This window comes from Bradysia coprophila, unplaced genomic scaffold, assembly GCF_014529535.1.
Source record: "Bradysia coprophila strain Holo2 unplaced genomic scaffold, BU_Bcop_v1 contig_232, whole genome shotgun sequence".
NCBI lineage: Eukaryota > Metazoa > Arthropoda > Insecta > Diptera > Sciaridae > Bradysia > Bradysia coprophila.
In genome coordinates this window covers 11267282-11288150 of record NW_023503493.1, presented here as the reverse complement: position 1 = coordinate 11288150, position 20869 = coordinate 11267282, and the positions used below count along the sequence as shown (strand labels likewise).

At 35.4% G+C, this 20869-nt stretch overlaps 2 protein-coding genes across 2 annotated transcripts in view; one reads left to right on the top strand and one right to left on the bottom strand.

The window, feature by feature from the left end:
• LOC119076610 overlaps positions 1-15290 on the bottom strand; it is a 91141-nt gene extending 75851 nt beyond the window's left edge. The window contains exon 1 of the mRNA XM_037183466.1: positions 14884-15290. The gene's annotated coding sequence lies outside the window, so the exon portion shown is untranslated. The remainder of the gene's footprint in view (positions 1-14883) is intronic.
• A 2867-nt stretch (positions 15291-18157) lies between these two features.
• Positions 18158-20519, top strand: LOC119076609 (probable inactive purple acid phosphatase 16). Its single transcript, XM_037183465.1, has 7 exons — positions 18158-18388; positions 18503-18703; positions 18760-19107; positions 19411-19472; positions 19534-19629; positions 19691-19753; positions 20190-20519. The coding sequence occupies exons 1-7, from the start codon at positions 18222-18224 to the stop codon at positions 20435-20437; spliced, it is 1185 nt and encodes a 394-aa protein (XP_037039360.1). The 5' UTR covers positions 18158-18221; the 3' UTR covers positions 20438-20519.
• The last annotated feature ends 350 nt before the right edge of the window (positions 20520-20869 follow it).

Sequence of the window (20869 nt, the reverse complement as noted above, 5' to 3'; positions counted from 1 at the left end):
GATTATGGCCCTTCTTCTTGTATTGCCTTGAGTTATAAAGATAAGAGGTGGTTGTAGGAACAGACGCACTAAGTTCTGATGCATTTGATACAGTTTGAACTTCAGAAGGGCGACTAGTTAATGAAAAGGGCGACAAAAATAAGCAATGATCTTGGCTATTGTTCTCTTAAAAATGCAGCGAAACATATACTCAAACTATTGAAGTAACAGATTGATAGATGAAGCACTTGGAATAAATAAAGAAACACAGATAGTGTATACGCTTGTCAATGACATAATAGTGGGATAGACAGGCCTTTTATGTAAATATTTTGTTCAATGCTTGTTGACTCGACGTTTGTGAAAGACCTTCTAATGTCTACATTGAATTGAGTATTCATGAATCTGCTACTTCAGTTAATACAAGTTGTTTCAAGACATTGATTTCATAGTATTTTACATGACTAGTGATAAAAAGACGAAAACTAGAGTTTTAGTGAAACACACGAAAACGAGACATTTAATTTTTATCCCAAGTTATTGATTTTACAAGCTGATGGTGTCGAAAGTAATGCTTGAATTTCATGTTCGACGTATATACTATATATATACTATATAGCATGTAAAATCTTTTACTTCATTTCTTTGAACATTTTTCTGTTGTATAAGACAGTATTAGTCACTGCTTTTGTCGTTTATTCCTGATGTCGTTAATAACGACTCGTTATCGATAACAGATGTTGGCTACCTCTGTAATTAATTGGTTCTTTGCGGAGCTTTTGTTGCTGAGTAATGTCGTAACACTGTTCCCAGCAGTTTAGTCCGTCACAGAACTATAAAATAACCTAGTTTGGCTTTTGACACTCCAGTCAGGAAATTTAATGTAAAAAAATCGAATCTAAAGACTAACAATGCCTTTAGCTGTTTTTATATAGTCAGCCAGTGATTCTTAAAAGCTGGATATACTGTCGGTCACTTCGCTTCTTGTTAAAAAACCTTTCACAACCATAAACATGAATTAAATTAATTTTATGAAATTTACTTCACAAAGTTTGCTTGTGCTTGTGGCAAATGTGGTTACAAGCTTGTACGAAGAAAATAGCTTCATATCCAATACTTTTCCCTTTTCCACACTTTTTATACATCCACATTTTAGATATTGTATAACTAAGGGAAACCCGAACATTATATGTTTTAGTATTCATTCGACTACGTTCCTATAATAACAACATCTCTAACATGTTTTATTTATGTCGACGATCTGTGTGTTCGACTTTATTGAAATAAAACGAAAACCACAATGTTGTAGAAGATTACTTTATAGCAGACCGACATGTATGTCGATGATTGGCTCCAATATTTAATTCATGTTCAACGTGTTGGAATTGTTTGACACGGTGTCCAATATTAGGGTTTCCAGACGTCGCTATTTGAAAGAACATGTCTTTTATGCCACGATGTACGGTGTTGACTCTGTGATGTTTTCATAGAGATGATTTGGCGATCACAGCTAATTTGAATACTGAATAAGGTGAAAAATGAGGACAAAAATGGATGCAGCAAACACGATGGAATGTAATGAATTACGTTCGCAGCATCCAATGTAACCTACTTCTACTCATTGCAGCATCGGAAAATGAGTCATTACTTCATTGATACGTGCGGTTAAACTCATTTTTAAGGGGCTTAGTGAGCAAAATAGCTTCCGTAATTGTCTAGAACTTTATGTTTCGACTTTCGTCAAACAAACTCTCGTAAAAATTCGAATTAAGGTGTAATACAGGCTGTGATACAATTCACATATGTTTTTTGTCGAAGTCTAAGGGGGTGTAATATCATTTGAGAAGCTCTGCTTCTTCATAAGGTTTTAAGTGAACAGACTGATGAATCGTAAACAAATAGCCACCTTAATAAATCTACTTCAGATTTTGATGTCTAATATGTAAAATAAAAATTAAAGTTTGTTGGTTTTACCAGAGTTCACAGGAACTCATAATTCTCGTATTAATAAATGTAGTTTGTTTGCTAGAGAGAGTATTCCTTTCGCGCTTACAGTTATTGTCTTCAGCTACAATCCTCAGACTTGGTTAGACGCCTGACAGGCTCATCGGCACTGATCAGACATTTTCTAGAAGAAAAAATCATCCGTTAACCATAGTGACACCAGGAAAAGTAATTTTCCAGCTGTAAGACGAATTATTACAGTCAGGGAGTGAACAAAATTCACTCAGTTTTTTAACGTTGCAGATTGGCAACGGACCATTTTAGTATAATATGACATGTAGCTTCAGACAAACGTCACAAACAAGAACTTCCGCTGGAGCCTATACATGGGACTCCGTTAAGGAGAAGGTGATCTTGATGAAATCAAGTTCTAAGCGGAGATAACCTGTTTCGTCATTTAGGAGCTCTAAGAACTGTTACTCATCAGTCGGCGGCAAACAGTCCATAGAGGTCTTCTAAATGTGCCATCGATATAGAAGACTTGTACAATTGAACAACAGGATATTTGGACGTATAGGTCCGAAATGACATCAAAATAAAACTCTTCTGATCGAATAATTGATCATCTCATTCTCACAAGCAAAGCATCAAATTGCACATTTCCGACACATACGTGATAAAACCTCCGTCCGACACTCTTTGCCTGACACAGACACACTAAAACCACACATGCAATACAACTAAAAACGGAAAAAGGAAAATTCTCACCTCAGTCGTACTTATAACGGAAACTGAAGAGCCAGACAGATTAATGATCACGAACACAGGGAAGCAAACACCAAAAAATTCTCTCTTTTTCAATCGGTCAACTAGTTAGGGAGTAGCACCGTTATCCTTTCTCAGTGGCTGCAAACAGTCCAATCTCCAAACCTCACCAATTCCTATAGTTAAGACCTAATCAAAAGACGTCGACATCTCAACGAATTCAAAATACGTACGGAGAAAACAGCAAGTTCCAAAGCTAACGCAACACGTACTCTGGCGACCGCAAAAACAAAACCAACAGCCAACTTGAAGAAGATTATTTGGAGAAAATTCCTTCCAGAACAAATTCCTTCTAGAACAAATTCCTTTTAGATCAAGCTCTTTTCAGACACGAACAACAAAAGTAAATGGCTACTAGCGACCAGACTTCATTTTCAATTACATTATATTTCCAACGGTTGCTTTCATTCTCAATTACATTTTCAACGGTTGCAGAGTTCCCACTCCTCCTAAAATTCATAAAATTCCTAAAATGGACCGAATCCTCCTAAAATCTCCTAAAATCTCCTAAAATCTTCTAAAAATCCTAAAATTCCTAAAAATAGCCCACACTATCAAAGAATTTTTTTAATAAAACTGAAAAACAAGTTATTTTTTTAATTACGCTGCAATGAATTTGAAAACAGTCCTTTCTTTGAGTCATGCAAACAGCGATACGGAACGTGGATTTAGCGAAAACAAATATATTCTCGAGGATCTCATCTTGTTAGTAGATGCGACTATCGTCGCACTTCGACCAAAATTATGGTGAATCTTGTTAACTTGGAAGAAGGGTCCAGTCGACAAGAAACAACTGATAAATACCAAGTTGCTGGTCTTAACTGGCGTCAAAAAAGTGTAAACCATAAAAGTTTCAATTATTGAACTACATAAGGAAAACGATGCTTTGATAAAAAAAAAACTTTTTGTCAATTAGGGGTGTACGATGCAGAAAGGATCGAGACTGGCGTAAATTTTAAAAATTCATTTGCAACTTGAGACAAATCATAGAAGCTAAATTTTTTAGTTTTCGGTCTTCCACCTACTTCGACTTCTACCAAAAACATTCTTTGAGATCTTTGTTAGCTGCATTAGTCTTATTCTACTAATTGGAGTCCAGTGCTACAAGAAAAAATTAAATCCAGGCGAAGTTTGTCGAGAAGGTATTTTTGGTGAGTCGTCAAAGTTTGCCGACTATGAAAAATTGAGTGGATTTTAAACTTGAAAATTCGGAAATTATATCAAGAAAATAATTCGATCTTTGCTCAAGTGGGCTTAAATTCTTGCGAATGTTGTAGGCTATCCAGAACAAAAAAGTTTTTGAAAATCATGTGAGAAATGTTTGTTTCGTGAGTGTTTGTTTGGTCTAAAATTGAGGCAAAATGGCTCAATTGAGAAAATCGAGTTTTTGACATCTAGGGATGATAACAATTTTTAGTGGACTATGCCTGTCTCGATCCTATATCCATCGCACACCCCTAATTGAACATATTAATTTTCTGAAACACTTTTATTATTTTACGAAGTGTATGAGAAACAGAAAGATCTTGAGGCTGCAAAAATTCCTCCGGAAATTACTTATAAAACCTTTATCAAATCTCCTAAAATACTCCTAAAATTACTTGCAAAATCTCCTAAAATTCTCCTAAAATTACCGTTAAAATTTCCTAAAATTCCTAATTTTAGGAACCTTCCTAAGTCGTGGGAACTCTGCGGGTTGCTTTCACTACACAAAGACAACGAAAATTAAAATTAAAATTAAAACAACGGAAATCAAATTAAAGAAAACTAAATTCAGCAGCCCACAAGTAGAATTTCCTTATTAACGAGAATGACGGAAACCAAAAACCAAATTCTGCAACTTACAACAAAGCTACAATCCTCAGACTTGGTTAGATATAATTCGTCTAAGCTCTAGCTAATGTTGGCTTATATAGCAAAATACATGTTAAAAATAATGAAGTAGTAGACTTTGTATCAATACTGCCACTGTTTACTGATATGTTTTTTCAGTCTGTGAAAAGGTAAATAATGAAAAATCATTATTCGGAAATTGGTAAACTCCACGATATTACTTTGTCGACAAAACCGAAATTTCATTGAAAAACACATTCACTTATTTAATAAAAATCGATCCAATCTCCCAACAAACCGACGAAAATCAAAATTGAAATGTTTATTTATATTTTATTGTAGATACATTGGTAACGGAATGGTGGTATAGCGATTCGGGTATATTTTATGAGAAAATAAAAACGAAATATCATCAAATGAACGGGTGTATCATGCCACAACCATACATAGATATCATCAGTGATGATTTTTCACTGAGGTCAAATTATCATATAAATTTTTTTCTCCCTCGACAAATGGAAATTCTACCGAGCTAAATAATCAGATTCATTGGTTTATATTGGAATGTGTATCAAAATCCCACATAACAACACAAGACGACATCAATCGAATTTAAGAAATTCATGAGTTGCAACATCGGAATTTAATAAAATCATTTCCATTTTATTACATGGCAATCTTCTCCGTAACTCCGTTGTATGTTACAGCAAATGGGTCTTGCTTTTTTCCAATGGGTTTTTATATAATCACATCTTGACGATAAATAATTTGACGGAAAACGGAATAGGAAAAAAAATCAAATTGCACTTTTTTCTCCGTCATATACTAACTCAATCCAATATCGTTCAGGAAAATGTGAATATTCCGAAGGAAAGGAATAATCAATTTAAATCGAATAACATTACCGTCATAGCCGTGGAAAATATTATCACTGCAACCCAATATAACAGTCGACGTCGACGGCACAACTGCTCTTGTTTTCAGCGATATAAATAGCGATTCATTATTATGATGGGTTAACGAGTTGATTGGCGAAATGGCGATTGCAAAATGAAATTAACAGATTTTCCTTTATTGCCTTGCAGATGCTCACAATTGAGGCTTAAACACATCGAGAGAAAATCATGTTCGATGAAAATGTGACTGCCATCGAATTTTACAGTCCCACCGGGGCTTAAGATTTGCATTTAGTGTACCAACATAACAGTTGCACTCGTTTTGTTGGAGCTTAATCGCAGCAGCTAAATAACCTTTTAGAAACAGCAGATTTATCGCAATGAAATTATTATAATCTGTTACTTCTTTTGTTGTTGTTTAATGTTTCATACAAAATCTTTTACTTCATTCGTTTTAACATTCATTTTGCTACGTAAGGACAAAACAACCAGAGGTTATCATTTTATCGTTGTTGTCGATAACAGATGATCAACCGTTTAGATGCAGATCACAGATTGTTGTAAAGTATTTTTTCGGCAGTCTCAACACCGAGTAATTGGAAATTACCAGCTATCTGTCTACAATAACTTTAATCTTTCGAATGCGTTCAGATCACACAATCGCAAGTTTCATAATAGGTTACATTGGATGAAAAGTATTCATTACATGAGGTTACAATTTTGTGGTAAAGGCAAAATCGCAGAGACTTGATAATAGTTAAGACCCGTAGGAATTCAAGGAAAATGAAAAGATGTCATGTGTAATGGATCATTTTCGCAGTGGGTAAATTGCTTAGTAGATCGCATAGCGCGAAAGAGAATATTTGTATTCCTAAAAATGTTTTCAATATTCTTATGATTAAAATGACTAACTAAAGTAACGAATCCTTTTCGCTTTTCCTGGATCCGTTGAAAATTTTGAAAAACACCTCCCGAGAGAACATTGGTATATATTACCCGTCATGTCGTCTTTCAGAAGTGTAATTTAACTTACTCACACGCGCGTTTGAACAGTTTAATCATCTTGAGCTAAATATTCAATCATTTCCAGATGAGTGAGAGTAGGAGTTATCTGCGGTAAAAATATTCAAAACAATTACCTTCTGGCAAACAAATTAAATTGAAAAGAAACATCTTAATTTTCACCTTTCAACCGTTAAGCCTCGAGGCAAAAATAAAATCAAAACCCATTCAAATTAAATATTGTTCCAGCGAAAAACTTTTCATGTAGGTTCATGACGGGTTGTATATAGTATTTCCGGAAAGCACTACCACGAGGAACACTACTAAGAGATTTATGACAAATGGCTTTACGCCAGCCCTTAATAAAACTATCCTGTCTTACTTAGGGTCATCGGATTTTTAGACGGTCGGTATTTAAAAAATTAGTTGCATATGCGGGTCGCAAATAGTACTTTTCATCGAATTTCGTAAACTTTCGGTGGCCCTAATATGCCAAATTTAAAACTAAACTCGGGATATGAGTGAAAAGTCATGTTTTCGTCGGTTTGTTGATCCGTGGCGAAGACGAGAACTCTTCAACTTGTTATGCAAGTTACTATTATGCACAGTAGCTCGATATCGCCCAAAACCACTTACAGTGGAGATGTGACGCAGGTCATGCTATCCACTTACAAAAGAACTGATATCGGTGTAGGTGACGCTTACAGATTCGACACGCAAAAAGATATGCGTCACAAATGGCAGCTGATGAGGAAAGTAGGCGAAAGTTTTATCAACAAAAATCTTACCAGAAAAATTTTAGGAAGAAATTTATAACAAAAAAATTTTGCGTCACAAGTGACAGATGATTCGGCTTTCTTTCGTTTGAATTCCATTCTTTAAAAGAATATATATCACAATATGAAAATTTTCCTTCCTCAACATCTGCTACTTGTGACGCAATTTTTTTTTGTTATAAATTTCTTCCTAAAATTTTTCTGGTAAGATTTTTGTTGATAAAAATTCAAAAATTTGACGAAAATGAAAAATTTGATCAAAATCGAAAATTGGACAAAATTTAAAAATTTGACGAAAATTGAAAATTTGACGAAAATTGAAAATTTGCCAAAAAACGCTCATAGCTCCCAAATAAGCTACTTTTTAGGGAAACCACGAAACACGCATCGACTAGAATCTAAAACTTTGATTTTTACACGAGGTTTCCATCTGCCGTATTTTCTGAGTTATGGCTGACATAGCTCGCACTTAAAACGCTCGTAGCTTCCAAATAGACGACTTTTTAAGAAAACCATGAAATATGTGTCGACTAGAATCTAAAACTCTATAACTTTGTCTTTTACACGAACTTTCTATCTGCCGTATTTTCCGAGTTATGGCTGACATAGCTCGTACTTAAAACGTTCGTAGCTCCAAAATAGACGACTTTTTAGGAAAACCATGAAACACGTGTCGACGGAAATCTAAAACTCTATAAATTTGTCTTTTAAACGAACTTTCTATCTGCCACATTTTCTGAGTTATGGGTCCTATAGCTCAATAGCTTAACACGCTCATAGCTCCGAAATTATAAGCTTTTATAAAATTTCCTTCAAATTAGTTTCTTAGAATTACGTCCTTAACATACCCTGAAAATTTCAGCCAAATCCGCCGGTAAATTCAAAAGTTTCAGTTAACAGAGTAACAAAGTGACAAAGTAACAAAGGTTGGTAAAATTCATCAATTTCAAAATGTATGAAAATCCATTTCTTCATACAAATTTCTACAAATTTCCAAGTTTTGAAATTTAATATCTCGGCCAAATCTGAACCTTATAAGGCGTGTGATAGCTCGTTGAACTCGTATGGACGCCCAGATTACGAATAAAATACTTTGGGGTAGTAGGAGCAAAGGGGGAAAAGTCAAAAAGGTCGTGTATATATGTTCCTCAGTCCTGCGGAAAAGAATTTTTGTCAAATTTTTCAGTGTGAACGGACTTGCGTCAGCGTTGCGTTTACGCACTAGTGTCCTAATGTTTATATACAATATATAACAATTAGAATTTATGAGAATTCTTTGATTAAACGTAACTTCAACAGAAAGTCAATACCTCTGTCCATAAGGTACATCCCATAAATCCCTATATGGTAATTTTACGCTAAATATGAATATTGTCAACCATGGACGACGTTATTAACAAGATTTAGTGCATGAAAGCAAATTTACAATTTCACCAAACGAGCCGCCTCGAGCAACAACTACATATATTCACAATAAACATTTCACAATCTACCACAATAACATTTCAAATATAATTTCTCAAAATCAAGCGTAATAGGATCAAACCAACCAATAATTTCGAATAAGCAATCAAACAAATCGAGTTATTTCGTTCGACGGATGGTTTTATTGGAAATTCCGACAATTTATCAGAAAACAACGTCAGAAAAGGAATTTAGTTTGTGTAACGAATAAAAGGTAGATTATTCGATGTAGAATCCTTGTATCAAATAAACGATATAGTTGTTCGCATTCCAACTTCCAACCGAAAATTAATTGCCAAGATACTTCAATAATTTCATTATGAAGACGTGTGTAAGTGGACTTTGTTTCCGGAATTATTTCTGCATTTCAGAATATAAAGATTCAATCGATGGGATCGAGGTAATTTGCGAGAGGTTTTCGATACACGTGCTTGTGAATTGTAGATAGTAGATACATGTTTGTGGAGTGGAAGTTTCAACTTAATGAATATTTAGTGTTATGCAAAAAGAAAATGTTCTGGCAAGTGATATATCATTAGATGCTCATTCTCCATAGAGTTTCATGGTTAAAATATCTATCAAACGGCCACTTCGGAAACAACATCACAAGGTTTCGTTTTTATAAAACTGGCTTTCCTGACACATCACAAACACCTTTAACATTCTCAAAAGGTTGGCTTTACCATCTGTTCTGGACAAAGACCGCTAAAATATAAATAACAAGCTAGAAGTCGTCGCTTTATAGCAAAATAAACGTTTCAAAAAATGAAGTAAAAGATTTTTTTACAAATCTAGAGAAAATACGTTCATCAAATCAAGTAATAGATTTGATACATGGCATTGATATGTTTAACTTCTAGAGCACGGAGTTAGGAGATGATTTGAATTCTTAAGTTAGGTAGTTATCTGTTCATATGCCAACGAACATTGTGGTTACTGTTTACAGAAAACTATCCCGATGTTTCCTTTCAAAATATCATCTTCAGTAAAGTTATCTGAATCACTACGTGTTTTATTATCCCTAAATCATACAAAACTCATCACGTTTAGATTATCAAAATGTTTTGATGAACATAAACTTGCATATAAGAATTTAAGCATATTACTCCCATAGACACTACCGCCCACACTTATACACACTTATCAAAATTAAATTTCCATCGTCAGACATCCTTTGCCATTTCTAAGTTTTCATTGAATTATCCGTAAGTTGTCGGAGCGAATAAAATTGTTTTGCATTGGGTGTATTCTCGGCGTATTACTCGTTGGCACTTAAAGTTTCAAGTAGTTAACTTTAATTACGAACATTATTCCAAATGGGAAGACTACTATGTTGCCGTATGATAGAGTTATAGGATTCGGTTTTATTCGTTAGTGAAAGATGGTGTGAGATGAAATATATAAAGTTCGGAATGCCAACTTTATGTTGACAAAACAGTTGTTGATGAAATGGTAAAGTTATTGGCCGATTTGGTTGATGCGCGTGGAATGAGACATTTGTTCTCATACAGGCAAAACCGTGGATTTAATGCATCGTCTTCACCTGTCAACAGCCAGTTCTATCGCTAAATGCTTGTTTATGGTGAGAGTTTATCATTCCCATTATCATTTTTAAAAAAAACTTTTAGAATTTGAGAAAATCTGTGTCTCCGGTTCTTTGTATTGAAAGGGATGTCTTACCTGACCGGTCAATTTTTTTAAATTTCTACTTGTTAGGCTCAAAAATCTTTCCACTGAAACTTTATTTTTGAGTTTCATGTTTCATTCGTTGTTTGAGGTCAATACATTGTGACAATGATTTGGTTTTTCTATTATTTGTGACGACCTACCCTTGTTTGGGCCCTTCTGGGGCTTTAAATTTTTTTAAAAATCGTATCTGACAGTTCTATCATGTGTAAAGTGCCGTTGGCGCCGGCTTATTACGATCTAAAAATTTCTCGACTGATGGCTTAGCTAGTTATAATTTATATAAATCTAGTACTTCAAAACCAATTCTGTTGGCTTTGTAGACAATGTGAAATCAGACAATATTCTATAAAATCAAGTACGTCATTTAATTCGTTAAGATTACGCGCTCCATTCACTGTAAAATCAATTAGCAAAAATCTACGACCGAAGTCTAATTATCAAATTTAATTTTTTGATTAATGCCATCCAATTAGAACCCATCATCACGCGTCATTACCAATTATTAAGTGCTGGCATATTATCGTTACGCAAGCATTTCGTGTGAAAGCATGAGACAACAAATTAGATGTATATAATTCAAAATCAATAAGATGAGCCCCATATAATGTAAAAACAACGACTACGAGAGAAAAATATTTGCGCAATAAATAGCAACATTCTGGACATAAATTTCCGAAGTGACAAAAGAAAAAAAAGTCCATAAATTACGACAACAAACATTAGTTTTACTTGTACATAGAGCATAGAGCATACATCACACAGCTCAACATAGTAGCAAAATGTATTTACATCTCAATGGTAGATGATGCAGCATCATCTATCATTGATGCTAGTGTTTTGCTATCTCTAAAAGAAGAACCAACTTCACAAGAAATAAACAAATTTTTCTTGTTGGCTTATATGTTATACTGCGTTCACCGTGTGTACATTGGTATATACAAATAAAAAATAAATTTTATGCATCAAGTAAAACTCGACCTATACAACCCCCGTAACCATTCCAAAGCTTCGCAATTTTCTGTTTTTATCGATAGCATACTTTATCGTTCACAATCCTTCTTTAGCGTACGACCAGACAGGGAATAATAAAAATATTCAAAACATTTGACCGAATAAAATGGAAAATACTTATGTAACGCACGACAACGACGACGGTTGCTTGAAGAGGTATCAACCGAAAATTCCCTTTTTTATTACTTTTAATGTTTAAGGGTTTTCGAACCGTTTGATTTTATTTATATTTGGCTGTACACCGCATTGCTTGTAAGACGCAATAACCGAATCCAGAGATATAACACAAGAATTTGTTAATTTCGTTTCTCTGAATTAATTTGAGACATTATAGTGTTGTAACACCTTTCATCATTCCAAATCAACGCGTAAGAAATTAGATTCCAACAACTTTAGATACACATTCTACGAAAGTAACGGTATGGATGGGTTGGGGACACAATTTTGCCTAAAGAATTTTTTGCAGCAGTATAATGGTGTATCGCATTGCAGCTTGAAATAACTTGATGCCACTATTAAACAGCTGTATACCTATACATCGATATAGCACTTTTCATTGCCAAAAGTGTTCACTGGGTGTAACATAATTCTCAATTCTTACCAAGGAGGGGACAATACTGTTGGCCAAATGAACTAAATTGATTAAAAAGAAATTAGGTTTGACGAGCTTTTCTGAGCTTTAAGCTTTTTCAATTTAAAAAAATGGAAATTATGCTTTTGTTGGTTTATAGAATTCGATTAAAAACCTCCGTTGGTCTGTGGGAACACCGCATTTTTAGTACTTCATTCTTTGTGCACTGTTTGCTTGTGAAAGAACTTCACTTTGGTAGTGATAATATCACTGTGAAATGAAGCGCTGGCATGACGAAATGTAATAGATTTATACGAAAATCTATTACATTCGAGCGTTAGTCTCCAAACAGCAGTTCTTTATTAGAATCAAAAGCATTTCAATTGTTATATCGTTTCTTTCTGTTTTTTCCACTGTTTTTTGAACTCACTTTGTTAAGTGAAATAAAACAAAAGAAATGTATTCTATCTCACAAAGCTCTGTACATATTTCGATTGCTAAAACATCACAATCATCCTCAGCAGAACATCTGAGACTAAAATATTGCAACAAATACATCCGAATCAAGAGCAAAGTTAACAAAATCACGTACAGCAAAGCTTTATATCACATCCACATAGGGTAGAATGAGATAGACACATCAACACCATTACAAATCTCTCTTCAACAAGCAATGCTAACGATACCAATAAACGAACAATTGATAATAGAAATTTATAAAGACAAAGTAATAACCGGAATCACTGAATACACTCAGTGAACGGAAATATTAAATTAAATTGAACAGTGGAGAGTGTATCGGACTGGGATTGATATTCATTAGCATTGGGTATTTTTCTTGGCTTTTCTTCACTACTAGACATGCATCCAACTTATACGAATCGTTAACCGGTTTTATTAACTTCAAGCAGCTTATGTCCTTTGGGTCGAAACGCTAATGTAACTTTTCTAAAGCATGAAAAGCAACTGCTGACTTCTCCGGATGGTTATTTCCAACATGAGCGCAGTGCTCGCGATAACGAGTTAGCAGCTGGCGCCTCGTTTGGCAAAATACTTCATATTACAACACTTTGCAAGTTATCTCGTAAATTCCTGACTTTTCGTTGTTAGAAATTTTATCTTTCGTAGTGCCTAACAATTGTTTCAGCTTCGGTCCACTTGAAAATGCGATGTTTAAATTGTGTTGTCGGAAAACTTGGTCGATCTTGATGGTCGTATGCGCATATTGAAACTTCATTCTTGGTTTGTTTTCTCTTGATTTTTGGTAAAACGTGGACAATGACTCCAGTCTTAATTTCCTTGAATGTTTGTGGACGATCTCATCGATACTCGAAGTCCCGAAACCGTTGATCACAGCGACTTCTTTTATGTGTTTCAGTTCATTCATGAAATTTGTTATTGACAGCGGAAGTCTACACAATCGCGAAACCATACTATGAAACGCAGCCATTTAGTGAGAAGACGGACAGTATGATTCTCTCGTTATGAATCGGGAATTTCAATTGTTGTCAGATTATTCATTCACGGACGGGACAATCGTTAGGAGGATAGTTATCGAATCTATTCAACGCACTTCAAGCATGAGTGATACTCTAAATAGAGTACTGAAACGGGATAGTGTATCAAACAAATGTTGGCACTGTAAAAAAAAATCTGCAAATGTTTTTCATAGTACATCCTCTATTTGGCAACTGTTACTCGAAGAACGTTTGCCTGAAGTGCATTGATCTATTACTTGATTTGATCGAAGTATTTTCTTGAAACGAAATCTTTCACTTTATTTGTTGAAACTGACAATTTTCTATATAAGACGAGGTTAGATAGAGGTCAAGAGATCGAAACAGTCTTACTGTATCGAGTATCGAGACTCCTGACACCGAAATGGAGAAATAAAAAACAGGGTTCTAAGAGAAAAGATTCTGGCACCTCTCAATGGTGATCATGAAGGCTCGAAGGCTGTGACATCAAAATTTCTGTTCGTCGTATTGCAATCTTGCTGAAAATAGTGTTCGTCGTGTTGTTTTCATTACATAATGTTATGGAATAGCAACATGTATACGTTATTCAGATCTTACAATGCAATGCACGTTTTCTGCTATCATGCATGCATCCAGTATGTTTTTTCAATTTTTTATTGAGTCGGTTTTCCGTAGTCATATTATAGTTGGAAAAATGTTTATTTCACATCTACTGCGCCAAACGACATCAGCATAACTAACGAATTCGTTACCTATATGTAGGTCTTAAATCACGAGGGTTTTAAATAACTGCCATAAAGTACCCATTTATGACAACTTAGGCTTTAAACAACAGTCATAAATACCACTATATGACACAATTTAAGTTGCCGTTTCGAATCTAGATATAGTCAACCAATACGTTCCGTTCCCACTATACAAATTTAGTGTCAGAGAGACATTTTTCGTTCGAAAAAAAAAACATTTCGTAATTTAACCATTTTGCTAAATGTTTTGTTCAGCCATATCATTTTTTTTTGTGCATAACCGGAGGTGGATCCGAATTTCTTATCGTCCATAAAACGTGAATGGGGTCTGGTTTATTCGTAAATAGATGAAAATTGAGAAATAAAATATTTTAATGGAAATCTCCGAGAAAGAAACCCTTTTTTCGGGTGAATTGAAGAAAAAAGCTTCCCTTTTATCTTCCGATTCAAATTTATATTTGAATCTTACCGAAAAAAAATCATTTTGTTGGATCGAATTGCCAATTACTTTATGTATGGAATGGATACGCACGAATTGTATTGTAATATCAACCAAGTTAAGTGTTAAATATTACCAGACACTAATCCAAGTGATTGTAACATTGATTCGCGAAGTTTTCTCACAACATGTTCAGTAAAAGAAAAATCCGTTGTTCCTTATTCACTTACCTTCAAACCTGCCTGTGATTTCCTCCAAATTTCCCCTCTTTTCCTCTATTATGATTGAGTCAAACAATTCACCTTTCCACAATAAATTATTTATCTTTTTTTATGTTCTTTTCTTTTTATCGGAGTACACTTCTCTCGTTTCAACACTCAATTTACATGCAAAAGTATTGTTTACGAGAACGAAATTAATTCAGATTCAATTTTGACTGCAGTAATAATGAATGTACTCCGTCTAATTATGTTGAACCGGATCATCAATTTTTAATTTATGCTCAGAATTGTAAAGTTCACTGATTTTTTACCATCAAAAAGAACAATATTTTCATTGTAATTTGGAAAAGCACAACACAGCAAAAATTTCAACACTGACACAGCATACACATTTCCTGTGCACAACCGCCCGTTTCGATGGCTGCTGAGAGACTGTACCAAATGCTCCAAGCGAATGCTTTTAATGCTTCGGGATGAAAGATGAGTAAATTTCATATGGCATAATGTACCACAATATGCATGTATATATACGTACAGTCCGTACAGCTTAAACGGTAAATGGGGGGTTGAAGATGTGAATGTAGTTGTAAATTGGTTTCGCTCTCGGTTGTGTGTTTGTTTACGGCTGGAATTTTTCCAGCTAAAGATAAGAAAAATTGGAAAGGTTGCGCAGATACATAGACCGTGGAACGTTTTGTCGTGTTACATTCTGTGCATAATAAATTTCTTGCACAGTCATCGCCGTATACCGACTGTATATTTAGTTTGGCGGCAATATCGCCTAATCCACAGGCATACAATCGTTCGAAAAGTATGTTATCAAGTCTATCAAGTCTCGGAAAGTAATGGAAAATGCAATAGCAGATTACGCAGTTACTTGGAAGTTGTTATACTAATGTGTGTGCAGTCGTATGATGAACTCTGTATCCCTATAAACAAATCATACCAGTATTAATGGACGCAACTAATTGATATGAACTGTCGCTTCAGAGATCGCCCAATCGGCTGTGAGATAGCGCTAGGTTTAAGCTGTAATCGCACTTACGCCGTTTCGCTCTGCGGTAACATTTTAACAATGGAAATTGTGAGAAGCTTCCATTGTTTTATCGTAAGCGGAGAGCTAAATGGCGTAAGTGCGTGGATACACTTAGAGCTCGTACAAGGATTGTATTTCATTCATTCACATTAACTTCTGTCACTCAGTTAATACTGTCAAAGTTAACTGTGAGGTTAGATTCTCCACAGCCGATTTTGTCAGTGAAGAATTAACTTGTCAATGAAACTTGACATTTCTGATGTAAAAAAGTTTTCGATTTTCGTCTCAGCTCCCTGTGTCAAATTCACACCTTATTCCTTTGTTTTCTACAAACACTATTCTACATTTTGACTGACTACGCTGTAATGTGCATGTAAATTCCAAAGGCTACTTGATTCTTTCACCACCTGAATAATCACCATGTTCCCAGCTCTAGAAAGTAAGTATTCTGGATGATTTCTGAGGTTTTATCGGGTTCCTTTCTGGAGTTTTGAGATTATTGAGGTGAAATTATGTTAGTTCCTAAAATTCCATCACTTTTCATGATATACCATGCTATCAGTTCCAGAACTCGAGGAATTTGAAGGATTTGCCAAGTTTTTCTGGGTTTCCTTCTGGACTTTTGGAATCATTGAGATGGTAGTATGCTGGTTCTCTCTCGACAAGTCGAATATTCGTGGGACAAAAAAAAACCTCTGTTGGTAGCACTGATTTTGAGCTAGTGTTGTATGAAGACAATCTAGCGTCATCTAGCGTAGCATCATTTAACTATGAAATTTAACAAGGAATACTAGCTGAAAATCAGTGTGACCAACTATATATCTCTCATTCATATATGGTATTAGGCTTAATTCATCTAAAAATGCGACATGTGACCTTTCGTATTAAGTGGGTCGAATGTATCGTCCTATTTTACGTTAACATTAGAACGCCTGATGTGCCAATTTCGGAAGGAATGAATGGTTTAAAACCATATTGACTGCAGTTTTGGGTCTCCACATTCTGTGTTTTGCCAATATTGATTCAAACGTTATATATGCCGATCCAAAACCATCTTGAAAACCATTTACCGTTTGATGTGTAGAGTTACACTAACGATAAGGTTGTGAACTGGATGAACCATTAATATATTTGATTTATGGTAATTGAAGGGGTTTTGTAACGTTGCATATTGGGTAATTTGCATACGGTTGATTATTGCGCTGGTAATATAGTTACTGTGTACTGATGAATCAGTAATGACTATGAAAGCCACAAGTATTTACTGGATAGAGGTGTCCGATGAATGTTGCCTATTTCATATGAGCGGCACACACATGAACGATACAAATGTTATATGATGCGCTGACGAGTAGAGATTAATTTCATTGTTACAAATGGAACTCTAATTTACATCTACTCTGCACTCTTTAGTAAATCGATGTATAGATTGTTATACAATTATTGTGTACATTTGCTGCAATATTCAATTATCATTTGCAACATGCTGCAGAGCATAAACATATCAACAATATACACATTTCATATCCGCAACAGGCCACAGTTCGTTCATATATTTTTACAAAAACAGAACGACTCTTCATGTACAAATGTAGTCTACATTAAGTTTTGACCGTTTTGACAGTAAAATTGAACTACCTGACGGCTGGGAATATCGTGAGATCTTTGAAGCCAATTGTGGACTCACTAAGTATAAGATCAACGTAGTGTTGCCAGAAGCAAGTTATGTAGAGGAATTTCCGACGATATCTCAGCTCAAATCAATCCTTAACCTGTTCAATATAAAAGAAGCGTATATATGTAGCGTCGATCCGGAACGAAACTGGTAGAGACCTCATCAGTTCTTCTCTCATCTTTCCTGCTGTCTTTATATAGAGATCGTGGTACCGCGTTAAAGTTGCATGTAGTGTTTGGACAATGACCTCTCCTCATTCTACGATACCTCCTAACTGATCCACCGCGGTTTTTTTTAGACATACTTACACTCCTCTATAGATTGTTATGAACAGAGCGAGAGAACCGAAGACTAGTTAATTATAACTTGCCTTAGGGTACTTGTCAAAATATTTCTTTCTCTTTCATCATAACTCTCTATCGCAACACAAAACGCATGCGGTTACAACGAGATGAACCGAAAAATTATCACATTATCACTGTAAATGATTTACAACACAATCATATTGATTCAGCTCTGTACAATGATATGAAAATGTGCGATAAAAGTAAGTGCGAGACCGAGAGTAAACAGAAAATTCAATTCATTATTCGTATTCGCTGAGAAGGGTCAACTTCCGCCTTTAAGTGGTAGACAATGCAGTGTTTGAAAGTTACGGGAAATATTGTCTATATTTTGACGGTGCTAATAGTGCAGCTTACGGGTTTTGCTACTAGCTATTCTATCAGTAGAGTGCAGAGTGATAAGCCAGTAATTAGATTTAACGCTGATGGCACTTTAAAAATTGTTAACTTTTCCGATTTGTAAGTAAAGTGATGATTGAGCGTTTGAATTAACAGAGTCTGCGTGTATGATGACATCTGTTGCGAGTTTTTTTTTCTTTAGTGCTAGTTGTGTGAGTCATTCTTTTATTAAAGGCACTATGGTGAAGCACCACACACAGACTGGGGCCCAGCTGCAGATGTTAAATCTGCAAATGTTACCAAGAATATACTCGAAATGGAACATCCCGATTTTGTCATCTTTACTGGTGATCTTTTAACTGCCGAGGAAATGTTCCCCAACGCTACAGATTATATGGCAAAGTTGGTGGCACCGTTAGTCGACAAAAATTATCGGTAAATTGAAACCCATCAATAGTTCAGCATATCGAACAGACTAATCATTATTACAGATGGGCTTCTACGTATGGTAATCATGATATCGGCGAAAACATGACCCGATTAGAGCTCCTTGCAGCCGAACAAAAGTTCGAGCAAAGTTACACATATCAAATGAATGCATCATTACCGGGAGTAACCAATTACTATCTACCTATTTATCCGGCAAACACAGACGAGCCGGTAATGATATGGTGGTTTTTCGACAGCCAAGGTGGTCGTACTGACGACGGAACGACAGGAAAGGGACAACAGCCTGAACACATTGATCCAGCAGTTGTAGCTTGGTTTAAAGATGAACAGACAACATTAAAGAAGCAATGGGGACAATTACCTTCGCTGGTTTTCTTTCACATACCACCGTACGTTGAAGTGAAAGATAGTTTAGTTTTCTGCAAGGTTCTGAAAGAACAGGTTCATCACTAAGGCGGCTGGCATCCAGGATTGTCTACCAAAAAGTGTTTCGGACTCGTAGAACAAAGACGCACTGTAAAAGGCGCCGCCAATATAGAAATTTGATGAAAAGTTGTGATGGTGCATCCGGTGTCTATGGCTGTTCCGTTTAAATTTTGATGCCGCCGCCTTCGTGAGTGGAGTAAGCTGTTCTGTCAGAACTTTCGGTTTCTGTACGATTGAAAATAAATTCGTTTTACCGATTCCTCCAGAGTCGAGTTTGTCAGCATTCAGGAACATATTGAAAACAATCCTCTATGTGCCGGGCTTATGGGTAAGTCTAACTATTGTAGAGTGAAACCAACCATTTATAACTGATCCAATGTTGAGTTTAGATGACGATGTTACACCACAAGATAATAACACGGGCATTATGCAGGCACTGTGGGAGGCAGGAGGTGTACAAGCGATATTTGTCGGACATAACCATGGTATATGGATTTTATTGTTCGTTTGAACGGTTATGAGTAAATTGGACGGAAATCTTTCCAGGAAATTCATGGTGTTGCTTTTATGAACAAATTCAAGTCTGCTACAATCGTCACACTGGATATGGTAAGCTAAGCAAAGTATTGCTTTTTGTTTCAATAAATCGGGACAGGTCAAGTTCGTAGAATCTTTCGTAGTTAAATTTACGCTAAAATGAAGTAAAAGATTCTGCTGAAAATACAAGGAAGAAGAACAACTTTTGAATTGCTTCTTGCTTTCTATAAAAAATATTCGTATCTTTCACATCTATAGCTTAATCGGCAAATATGTCTAGAGCAACAATACAGTCCTTACATTGGCTTTCTTTTCTTCATCTATATAACTAAATCTCTGGGTTCACCAACTGGAAGTTTGAATTTGCAAATGTTTTTACCGTTTAACTACATTAAACATATTGGTAAACCCAACAAAAACAACGTTGGAGTATTGCCATCCTTTTCTAACACTCAATTACTTCCTAACTAGTTTGCTCACAATTGTTACGATTCTGATGAATTTCCAGGTGGATACGGCTCGTGGACAAGAGGTGGTCGTGTCGTCCCCTTACAAATCGACAGTTTGACAGAAATAAGCAGCTACATAAGACAGGAAGATGGACAAATTGTCGACAAATTTCCTAAAACGAGTCCAAGCAACTCACCAAAAATGTACCAGCGCAACCAGTTTATCAAAAATGCTACGGCAATAATGCTGGTTTCAATGATTGGCGAACGGTTATTCAATTATTCGAGATTTAGTTATATGAACTGAATGTGAGATTTGTGGTGAAATATCATGGCGTTGTGGCGCTAGTCTCAAATTAAAAATTTTAAGAAAATGTTTGTTTTTGTCGGCTTCTCCCTTTCGTGGATATTACACAAAACACGAGTGAAACGAGTGTGTCTGTGTAATACCCAAGAGTATATTACGCGTTCACTATTCTCTAGTATCATATTGCCTGCGAAAACGATGAAACCCTGCACACAATCGACACTTGCGATAATTTTCTTTTTCGCAGGGCTTCGCAAGTAAAATACTTTACGTAATTGTTTGTAGATTGTTATTTGGCCACGATGGATTATAAACATACCTTTCTTTAAAATGAAAATCTCCAAACAAGGACGTAATGTACAATTATTGCCTTCCCCATGCGAAAATTGACTATTACACGGCCGTTTACCCCCTGCGAAAATGATCCATCAC